The following is an 11702-nucleotide window of genomic DNA, read 5'->3' on the forward strand; positions in this document are numbered from 1 at the left end:
AGCAAGATGGCAAAAAAGTAACCATCTGAAGATGTTAGACAAGAACTCCGCCTCATAAATGCAACTAATAGCAATACACATTCAATGACAAACAGATGGCAATTATGTTATATTTAAAAATGATACTGTTTCCAGTGATTTATAATGGGGGGCAGGGAGGGAGGGAGTGTTATGGGTGTTGCAGTGACTGACCTTAGTGTGCCCCTCATGGGCCATTTATCCATAAATCTCTATGGAAGAAATGAATGGGATAAAACACTTCCAGAACGGCTTCAAAAAGTGACAGTCGGGCACTTTTGCCCTCGATTATGTTTGTAGCGACTTTTATTTTGAAATGAAGCGGTGGCGTCTCTTCCTGTGAGTGTTGATAATTGTGGTTGTGTTCACACACTGTCATGGCCGCTCACTGAGTTGCGTGTGTGTGTGTGTGTTATAAGAGTGTGTTTGAGTGTCATGTTTAGCGTCATGAGGATGCGAGCCGGGCTCCAGTGGTTTCGGTTCGGTGTCAGAGGCTTTCATCACAGCGGTGACGGTGTTCGGACTGTGACTGTCAGTTTGGGGGACCGGTAAGATCAACATTCACTCACATGATCAAATCATTGAGCTCTATCTGTCCTTCATCAGACCAGTACTGATGTTTTATAACACATGAATAACAGCAGCTCATCACTTCAGTTGACCCTTATTAAAACATATTGTGGGATTACCATATATATAAAGCAGTTCCTTACACTACTACCATTATATTAAACAGTACTGGCATAGTAAACATTTCTGCTCTTGATGTCTAAAGTCATTCTATATATTCTCATGTTTGTTAATAATTTGCCAGGAGTGTCATTCATCAATTTATACTGTGTGTGTGTGTGTGTGTGTGTGTGTGTGTGTGTGTGTGTGTGTGTGTGTGTGTGTGTGTGTGTGTACGCGTACGCGTGTGTGTACGCGTGTGTGTGTGTGTACGCGTGTGTGTGTGTACACGCACGTGCGTGCATGTGTGCAGAAAGCTCGAAATTTCTACAGGGAAACTGGCCAGGTTCGCTGATGGCTGTTCTGTTGTGAAGGTATTCAATCTTTACACAATATAATTGTAATGTAGTGTGTGTAGAGTGTGTTCTGATCTGTTCACCTGTGTGTGTGATTTTCAGTTGGGTGACACATCAGTGATGGTAACAGCAGTCAGTAAAACTAAAGCATCATCCTCTCAGTTCATGCCACTGGTGGTGAGTCAGCACTTCACAGGTGATCACAGAGTTTATGGTGAGTGTCTCCATTTGACCCCTGTGATGTCATCAGGTGGATTACAGACAGAAAGCTGCAGCCGCAGGACGAATCCCCACAAACTACCTGAGACGAGAGCTGAGCAGCACAGACACAGAGATCCTCACCAGCAGACTCATCGGTCAGAATACACTCTCATGAGGGAATCTACAGCACAAGAAATAATCTTTTACTACACAGAATGTAGTAACCCCCCCCCCACAATCCCCTCTGACCAGCAGAAAGGGGACTTATGAATACATAGTTTAGGGTTCAGCCATATGCTTGAGGCAACATTTAAATACATGTCCAAACACTTTTGTTAATACCACGTGCAAATGCGAGATAGGGGGTGTGATTTAACTTCTCTGGTTAGTGTAATAGAAAGGCTTTGTAATGGCAAAATAAAGGCAAGGACTTCCTGTTCAATTCAAAACCAGGGAGGGGCTCTCTCAGGTGGAAGCGAACAATGAACCAAATGTCTGAGACCGAATGCATAATAATAAAACAAAATCTTCTAGGCCTAGCCCACCTTTGTCATTCGGCCTGTCCAACTTACTGAAATGTAATCCGGGACGTTTACCATTCCAAATGAAGGACTTCACTATGCTATCAGATTGCTTGAAATAAGAGAGGGTACATCTACAGGGAGAGATTGTAGCAGGTGAATTTTGGAATACAATTAATTTTAATAACATTAACCTTCCCAATCATAGATAAATGTAATTAAGCCCACAGGGCGGCTGTGGCTCAGGTCGTAGAGTGGGTCGTCCATTAATCGCAGGGTTGGTGGTTCGATTCCCGGCCCACACGTCTCCACGTGCCGAAGTGTCCTTGGGCAAGACGCTGAACCCTAAGTTGCTCCCAATGGCAAACCAATTGACTTTGAATCCCGAGAACTTTGAAAAGGAATGAATAATTCTGTGGAGGCAAGGCATAGATCTAGTAGAGTCAGAGACATATAATAAAATATCATCTGCATAAAGCAAAAGCTTATACCTACATTTACATTTACGCATTTGGCAGACGCTTTTATCCAAAGCGACTTACAGTGCACTTATTACAGGGACAATCCCCCCGGAGCAACCTGGAGTTAAGTGCCTTGCTCAAGGACACAATGGTGGTGACTGTGGGGATCGAACCAGCAACCTTCTGATTACCAGTTATGTGCATTAGACCATTACACCACCACCACCCCTGGAAAAATCATCCTCCTTTCTTATTGCGGCTGCTATTGGTTCCAGGGCAATACAGAACAATAATGGGGAAAGAGGGAAACCCTGCCACGTGCCCCTATTCAGAGTAAAATAATCTGAAATTAATCCATTCATCTGTACCGCCTCTACCGGGTGTCTATAAAGTAACTTGATCAATCCAATAATATAATTCTTGAGCCCGTACATTTCCAAAATCTTAAAAAGATAATCCCATTCTACCATATCAAAAGCCTCTTCGGCGTCAAGTTAGATGGCAGCGACCAGAGTCTGATCAGTCAAGTTAAGTGAGCTTTATTGTCATTCCTCTATATGTAGAGACATACAAGGGAATGAAATGTCGTGCCTCGCAGGACCACGGTGCTACATATATAAACATTACGCACAGACCTATCTAACTTATATACTATACATATACATATACATTACATATACTTTCAACATATACTTTACAGACAATTAACACACAGTGCAACAGTACAGAAAACATTCAGGGCAAAGAGTACAGGACATTAAGGGCATGAGGATGTTAATAATTAATATACACAGGTGGGAGGCACATATACAAACTGTTGTAATTCCTACACCGTTCACCTGATTTGGATGTAAATACCCTCAAATTAAAGCTGAAAGTCTGCAGTTAAAGCACATCTTGTTAGTTTCATTTCAAATCCATTGTGGTGGTGTATAGAGCCAAAAAGATTAGAATTGTGTCGATGTCCCAATATTTATGGACCTGACTGTAGGTGTAAACATACAGTATTTGTTTCCCTGGTGAGCGTGGGTAGCAGCGAAGATGTTAAAGTCACCAGTGAGGATAAAACTAAGAGAGAGAAGAGAGCACCCTCACAGTATTGCGCATAAGAATTGTAAATGGTTCATAAAAAAGGAACGGATCTTTTAGAATAGCAGCACAAAATGATGTGTCTATTGAAGTGGGGGGGGGGTTGAAATGTTTCTGATTCAGGAGGTGGTGGGTCAGAGGAGGAAGGGGTGATTGGTATTGAGGGCTCTCACAGCCTGGGGGAAGAAGCTATTGAGCAGTCTGGTAGAGCGGGCTCGGATGCTCCTGTACAGTCTTCCTAACAGTAGGAGCTGGAAGAGACTGTGGGAGGGATGGGTGGTGTCCTTCACAATACTGGTGGCTTTGCTGGAGCACCGTGCAAAGAAAATGTCCATGATAGAGGGGAGAGGGACACCGATGATCTTTGCGGCTGTATTTACGGTTCGCTGTAGTGTTTTGCGGTCCCATACCAGACAGAGATACAGTTGGTCAACACACTCTCAATGGTGACCCTGTAAAATGTGGTGAGGATGGGTGGAGGGAGACTCGCTCTTTTCAGCCGGCGCAGGAAGTGGAGGCGCTGCTGGGCCCTTTTGGATACTGATATTGTGTTGGTGGTCCGGGTGAGATCCTCTGTGATGTGCACCCCCAGGAATTTAGTGCTTCTTACTCTCTCCATGGTCGTGCCGTTGACGGTCAAGTCCATCACAACCTCCTTTGTCTTCCCCACATGGATGGACAGGTTGTTAGCACCACACCATTCAAGTAGGTGTGCCAATTCCTCTCTGTAGAGTGTTTCATCATTGTTGCTCAGTCATCATTTGCAACTGACCACATGATATTAATGAAACGCCTAATGTTATCAGAAGAGCTATGACCCTGAATAAACCCCACCTGATCTATATATATATATATATATATATATAAGATATGTCATAACTAAATCGGTTAGCCAAAATTTTGAAATTAGAAATTGGATGGTAACTCTTATGCTCGCTTGGATCTTTGTCCTTTTTAAGATTCAGACTGATCCGGGTCATGGTTGGTGGAAGCTTTCCATTCTTTAATGATTCCGTATAAACTTCTAACAAAAGTGGTGCCAGTTCTGTAGCATAAAACAATTATTCTAAAAAATAATAATTCTAAAACAATAATGACTCTTCCTAATTGTAACAAGGTTAAAATGGGAGAGGAAGAAGCAGGAACCGGCTGAACAATCAAAGTAATGGTTTAATAAAAACGTATTCAAAAAGACACAAAAACATAAACGCACACATGCCGCTCTCTCTCTCCCGAACTGCCGCATTCCGCTGCACTTATCCCTTTCCAGGGCTCAACAATAAGGACTGCCCAATGGCCCGGGGCCAGTGTGAGAGAGATTTCGGCCAGTTGCTAGAACTGTCACTTGCCTGATCAGGGCAGTGCTGCATTTATAACATTAGTGCAAGAAAACAACAAGCAAATGAGCACAAAAATTACACTGAGCAAACAAAGTATTGTAACCGTCAAGCGAGTTAAATGGCCAAAAGTTGCATGACAACATGACCAAACGGGTGACTGTAAACACACAATCTCCTCCACTGCTGGGGCCAGTAACAATCTGAAGCTGGGCCAGTACAAAAAAATCCTTAGTGTTGAGCCCTGCTCTCCTCAACTGATTAGCCTGATTGGGGGCTGGGAATGCGTAGTCACGGCCTGGCCCCACCCTCCTCCTCGTCACACTAATTTATTTATAATCTGTTTAAGGTATTTGAATTGTAGATGTTTATTTATCAGTGTAATGACTCCCCTGCTCTTACTCGAGCCAGCACTAAAGAAAACATTTCCACCCCATATCTTGATAAGATGTGTTTCTTGAAGATTATATTTCTTAAGCTTAAAAAGAGATATAACTTTCCTTAATTTTATGGGGTGCCCCAACCCAATTTACATTCCACGTGGAGAGAGACAATCCACTCATACTAACATTTGACATTTTAGAAAAAATAGATTGTTTGTCAAAAATAGAATTATAAAGACCACATTTCAACATTAGTGCAACAATCAAACCCTGAACTTCCCCCAGAACAAAACACATAGAAAAAGAAAAATGTGTGCATTAACCCTGCATGACAGCTCCAACCGGCGTCCATCCCTCTGAAACTCAAAAAGTCTCTGTATGCCTCCGAGAACCTCCATGAAAATTTGCCATTGGAGTGCTCTGAAGTCTGGTGTTTCTATAAAAAATTTTGTATAACAGAATTACACAACAGAAAATAATCTCTAAAACAAACTCCATCCGTTAGGAGTGATAAACAAAAAAGAATGTGTAGATTCAACCACATAACTGTTCCAAAGGTGCGTTCCTCCACAAAACAAACTCCATCCTCTAGCGGAACAAGCACACACAAAACAAATAAAAAAACATATATATATTTGTCTGTTACATGAGTGGAACAGATGCCCTAATCATTTATTTGCAAGAAATAAGTTCAAAGAACGTGCAGATACATCTACAAACCGTTCCATAGGTGTGTTATTCCAAAAAACAAACTCCAGCCGACCAAACTTCCAGGCGGAACCAGCCAAACAAACTTCCAGGCGGAACCAGCCAAACAAACTTCCAGGCGGAACCAACACAAAAAGAAACAAAGAAGGCGCCCAGTTTCAAGTGAATGTTCAGTGAGTCCGCTCCACTCGGCTGTAACATGAGAACCACAGATAACTTTGTTATTGACCTTATGAAGGATAATGCTTCCTGTTGGCATACAAATATTTTGCGGCCATCCTTAGTATCTATTCTCAGTTTGGCCAGAAACATCAGTGCAAAAGAGACCCTCCGTTATGTAAAAGTTTCTTGCATTCCTTGAATAGATCACATTTCTCTCGTCGAATTCGCAAAGTCTGGGAACAAGAAAATTATGTGGTTTTTCCAAGAAAGCCTTCGTTTACACCTTGCCTTGCATAAAATGCGATCTTTATTGGATGATGGTCTCCCTCAGTGGACCTCCAAGCCAGAACTCTGTGAGGTCACTCAATTTCCATCTTATGGCCTGTTATGTCGAGCTGATTCGGGAAGAGCTCATCTAGGAATTTCACCATATCTCTGCGTTCTTCATGCTCAAGAATTCCAACATTTCCGACATTGTTTCGCTGATTATGATTCTCCATATTTTCTGAATTTTCCCAAATGCTCAGCAAGTCTGTCTTGGTCGCTAGTGGGTTAGCAGCTAAGGCGTTCTTCGATGACTTCAGATAATCGATCCGTTTCTCGACATCCCCCACTCTTGCAACCACCTCATTAAATATCGTCTCCATGGCAGTGATCCTCCAAATACGCAATGACTTTCACCAGCATTGCCAACATGCTTGACAGTTGACGCTGAATTTCTCCCGCTGCACCGTCCAAACTGAGTGCCCTGTTAATGTCTCCAGAGCCTGAGGATTTTGAATTCTTTGACATATTTGTCTTCATAGAACAGTTATGGAATAAGGTGTATCGAATCTCACTGGTTTATGACATAAAAAGTATTAAAAACTATCAAAGTGCACAGAGCTCCCCTGTCACACGTCCGACACTCGGCACGACGCCACGTGACTCTTTCGAAATATGTTTTTATTTGCATTTACCCATTTATTTAAATGTGTTAATAGTGTAGCACCTGTCTGCTGTATTCACACAGCGTTCCCTATGTTGTGAATCAGTACATGGTGAACACTTATTCAGGCACTGCAATAGTCTTCATCTGCTGAACATCAAGTCACTCATGACTCAGTCACCTGCGTCATGATTATGAGCTTGCACCTTAAAGCCAAAGTGTGTAATTTGTGCACCACTATTGAACGGAATTGCAAAAATAAATGTTTTTCTGAGTACACCCCCGTCTCCGTCTTCCATTGGTAAAACTAACAGGCAGTTCTGCCTCAAACGTATACCATTGGTCGAGTCAATGTTGTTGTGTCGAGCTGGATGAGTCACTTAAACAGAGGATTTATTCTAGCACCACAGAGAGAGTTTTAGACAAAAGTTTTTTAAACCGTGTTTACAGTTTTAGAGAAAATGAACGCACAACTGGCTTACTTAGTTGTGTATTAGCATCTATTTTAAAGAGAAAATAATGCCTTGACTTCATAAATGTACACTTGTGTTCATCCTCTAATGACTTGAGAGACTTAAAAACACATGACGATGTTTCCGGCAAGAGAGCATAATGAGCAATGATGCTCCCTAGTCTTTACTCTACATTCTGGGAAATTTAAGGGAGTGAATTAATTTGCGATTGAGACAGCCCTAGAAATGGCCGACTCCCTGATCAGTGCCCTGACTGTCTGTGTTTGTGCAGATCGCTCCATCAGACCGCTGTTCCCCGCCGGATATTTCTACGACACACAGGTGAGTCGGTCACATGACGTTCATTGCTCTGAGTTGATTGACAGCTGATGGGCTGATGGTGTGTCTTTGTGTTGAAGGTGTTGTGTAATATACTGGCTGCTGATGGAGTCAATGATCCAGATATTGTGGCCATTAATGGAGGTATAAAGAGCTCTACATGTGTCTCAGTGTGATTGACTTGATGTGTGATGATGATGATGATGTGGATTCATGTGTCTCAGCGTCTGCAGCTCTGGCTCTGTCCGACATCCCCTGGAATGGACCCATCGGTGAGTCATGCTTCAGCATGTTTGTCAATGTGTGTCGTGTGTGTGTCTGTGTCATGCTATGTGTGTGTGTGTCTCATGCTGTGTGTGTGTGTCTGTCTCATGCTGTGTGTGTGTGTGTGTGTGTGTCTGTCTCATGCTGTGTGTGTGTGTGTGTGTGTGTGTGTGTGTCTGTCTCATGCTGTGTGTGTGTGTGTGTGTGTGTGTGTGTGTCTGTCTCATGCTGTGTGTGTGTGTGTGTGTGTGTGTGTGTGTGTGTGTGTGTGTGCTGTCTCATGCTGTGTGTGTGTGTGTGTGTGTGTCTGTCTCATGCTGTGTGTGTGTGTGTGTGTGTGTGTGTGTGTCTGTCTCATGCTGTGTGTGTGTGTGTGTGTGTGTGTGTGTGTCTGTCTCATGCTGTGTGTGTGTGTGTGTGTGTGTGTGTGTGTGTCTGTCTCATGCTGTGTGTGTGTGTGTGTGTGTGTGTGTGTGTGTCTGTCTCATGCTGTGTGTGTGTGTGTGTGTGTGTGTGTCTCATGCTGTGTGTGTGTGTGTGTGTCTCATGCTGTGTGTGTGTGTGTGTGTGTGTGTGTGTGTGTCTCATGCTGTGTGTGTGTGTGTGTGTGTGTGTGTGTGTGTCTCTCATGCTGTGTGTGTGTGTGTGTGTCTCATGCTGTGTGTGTGTGTGTGTCTCTCATGCTGTGTGTGTGTGTGTGTGTGTGTGTGTGTCTCATGCTGTGTGTGTGTGTGTGTGTGTGTGTGTGTGTCTCTCATGCTGTGTGTGTGTGTGTGTGTCTCATGCTGTGTGTGTGTGTGTCTCTCATGCTGTGTGTGTGTGTGTGTGTGTGTGTCTCTCATGCTGTGTGTGTATGTGTGTGTGTGTCTCATGCTGTGTGTGTGTGTCTCATGCTGTGTGTGTGTGTGTGTCTCATGCTGTGTGTGTGTGTCTCATGGTGTGTGTGTGTGTGTCTGTCTGTCTCATGCTCTCTGTGTGTGTGTGTGTGTGTGTGTGTGTGTGTGTCTCTCATGCTGTGTGTGTGTCTCATGCTGTGTGTGTGTGTGTCTGTCTCATGCTGTGTGTATGTGTGTGTGTCTGTCTCATGCTGTGTGTGTGTCTGTCTCATGCTGTGTGTGTGTGTGTCTCATGCTGTGTGTGTGTGTCTCATGGTGTGTGTGTGTGTGTCTGTCTGTCTCATGCTCTCTGTGTGTGTGTGTGTGTGTGTGTGTGTCTCATGCTGTGTGTGTGTCTCATGCTGTGTGTGTGTGTGTGTGTCTCATGCTGTGTGTGTGTGTGTCTGTCTCATGCTGTGTGTATGTGTGTGTGTCTGTCTCATGCTGTGTCTGTCTCATGCTGTGTGTGTGTGTGTGTGTGTCTCATGCTGTGTGTGTCTCATGCTGTGTGTGTCTCATGCTGTGTGTGTCTCATGCTGTGTGTGTGTGTGTCTCATGCTGTGTCTGTCTCATGCTGTGTCTGTCTCATGCTGTGTGTGTGTGTGTGTGTGTGTCTCATGCTGTGTCTGTCTGTCTCATGCTGTGTGTGTCTCATGCTGTGTGTGTGTGTGTGTGTGTCTGTCTCATGCTGTGTGTGTGTGTGTGTGTGTGTGTCTGTCTCATGCTGTGTCTGTCTCATGCTGTGTGTGTGTGTGTGTGTCTCATGCTGTGTGTGTGTGTGTGTGTGTCTCATGCTGTGTGTGTCTGTGTGTGTGTGTGTGTCTCATGCTGTGTGTGTCTCATGCTGTGTCTGTCTCATGCTGTGTGTGTGTGTGTGTGTGTGTCTCATGCTGTGTGTGTGTGTGTGTGTGTGTGTGTGTGTGTGCTGTGTGTGTGTGTGTGTGTGTGTGTCTCATGCTGTGTGTGTGTGTGTGTGTGTGTGTGTCTGTGCTGTGTGTGTCTGTGTGTGTGTGTGTGTGTGTGTGGCTCATGCTGTGTGTGTGTGTGTGTGTGTGTGTGTGTGTGTGTGTGTGTGTGTGTGTGTGGCTCATGCTGTGTGTGTGTGTGTGTGTGTGTGTGTGTGTGTGTGTGTGTGTGTGTGTGTGTGTGTGTGTGTGTGGCTCATGCTGTGTGTGTGTGGCTCATGCTGTGTGTCAGGTGCGGTGCGCGTCGGCCTTGTAGACGGAGAGTTCATTGTCAATCCCACGCGCTCTCAGATGAACATCAGCACGCTCAATCTGGTGGTTGCAGGCGCCGCCTCCAGTCAGATAGGTGAGTCTCAACACCTCAGACTGACCTGTAATGATGAATGAATGATCTTCTGTGTTGATGGTCTTCTGTGTTGTTGTGCAGTGATGATGGAAGCGGCAGCGGAGAATGTTCTCCAGCAGGATTTCTGTCACGCGGTGAAGTTAGGAGTGAAACACACGCAGCAGATCATTCAGGCCATACAGCAGATGAGCCGAGAGCTCAAAGTGACCAAACGAACTCCAGCCAAACTCTTCACGCCTCCAGCAGACTTGGTGGAACACACCAGAGAGTGAGACTTCCATCACACTCTTATGTATTTGCAAGAGTTCAAATAAGCTAGTGTGTATTGAGTGGTGTCTGTTGTAAACCTTTAACAGTGAGTATCAAACAGTGTGATCCCTCGAATCGTGTGTTGTTGAGGAGAGGTGTACTGTTACTCTCCTAACAGATCACGGTTACCACTTTCACCTGACTGGCGATAAAACGGTTAAAAAAAGAACATGGGCAAGCACCACTCATGCCTACAAATCCAGTTAAATGTGTTTCTGGTCATTGATATCATTTTAGTTCCACATCAGTTCTTTAAATAATACATTGACTATGCACAGGTTGGCATCTGAGAAGATTTATGCTGTGTTTACAGACTTCACACATGATAAGGTGAGTGTAAACATCACACTGCTGTGTTATTTCTTCTCTAATAAATGATATTAACTGCACATGTTTTGCAGATTTCCAGAGATGAGGCGATTAATAAAATTCGTCTGGAGACAGAGGAACTCGTCAAAGGTGTGTGACAGATGGTTGTAATTAGGGATGCACTGATCTGACACCAGGATGAGGTATCGGACTTAGGAGATGTATCCAAATCCAATATCATTTGTTACTCCTGCTCGATACTGTCAAGCTAAACAAAATGACATTAAAGTAGACCAAATTACTCATGCACTTTTTTTTAAAGTCTCTTGAAGACAATTGATAGCTTTGTGAATTGGCTATGTTTAATAAGTAAACCTATAGTCTGCATGCTTCAGAGTGAAAGAGCGGCGCTCTGTTGTGTCACATGTTCAAAGCACACACGGGCCTCATGATGACGTGCTGCTGTTTTCAGGAGTGCATTACGTGAGTGTCCACACCAACTACATCTCACATGTAGACGCTCAATAGTTTGGTTCACTTATAACATGCATTGAGAGAGACACCAATATCAAGTGTCATATCAAAACTACTCTGAACACACAATTGCAGGGCTCGACAATAAGGACTGCCCAATGGCCCGGGTCCAGTGTGAGAGAGATTTGGGCCAGTTGCTAGACCTGTCACTTGCCCGATCGGGCCAGTGCTGCATTTATAACAGTAGTGCAAGAAAACAAGTGAGAGAGCACAACAATTACACGGATCGATCAAAGTCTACTAACCGAGGAGTGAGGGCGAGTATATTTATCTCGCAAAGAAGCGCAAATGCATAATATACTGGACGCGCCAAGGCACAAGATCTCGCAGACACCGAGCGCACTCTCCGAGCACTGTCCTCGCTCTTTTCCTAGTGTCTTAGCAGCAGCTTTTACCAGTGTGTAGAAAATAGAAGGAAAAAATAACACTTAATGATTTTCTTAGCGGGATTTAACGTCTTGCATAACATTTGAAGT

General features: G+C 44.0%; 1 protein-coding gene across 1 annotated transcript in view; it reads left to right on the top strand.

Moving 5' to 3' along the window:
• The first annotated feature begins 387 nt into the window (after positions 1–387).
• Positions 388–11702, top strand: part of LOC127617642 (polyribonucleotide nucleotidyltransferase 1, mitochondrial) — a 28131-nt gene continuing 16816 nt past the window's right edge. Inside the window, exons 1-11 of the mRNA XM_052089651.1 lie at positions 388–566; positions 1001–1061; positions 1146–1220; positions 1294–1399; positions 7578–7627; positions 7705–7768; positions 7849–7896; positions 9961–10074; positions 10156–10342; positions 10662–10713; positions 10785–10842. Coding sequence (XP_051945611.1) covers positions 454–566; positions 1001–1061; positions 1146–1220; positions 1294–1399; positions 7578–7627; positions 7705–7768; positions 7849–7896; positions 9961–10074; positions 10156–10342; positions 10662–10713; positions 10785–10842 — 928 coding nt within the window. The 5' untranslated portion in view covers positions 388–453. The remainder of the gene's footprint in view (positions 567–1000; positions 1062–1145; positions 1221–1293; positions 1400–7577; positions 7628–7704; positions 7769–7848; positions 7897–9960; positions 10075–10155; positions 10343–10661; positions 10714–10784; positions 10843–11702) is intronic.

The sequence above is a fragment of the Xyrauchen texanus genome, chromosome 24 (genome assembly GCF_025860055.1).
Source record: "Xyrauchen texanus isolate HMW12.3.18 chromosome 24, RBS_HiC_50CHRs, whole genome shotgun sequence".
NCBI lineage: Eukaryota > Metazoa > Chordata > Actinopteri > Cypriniformes > Catostomidae > Xyrauchen > Xyrauchen texanus.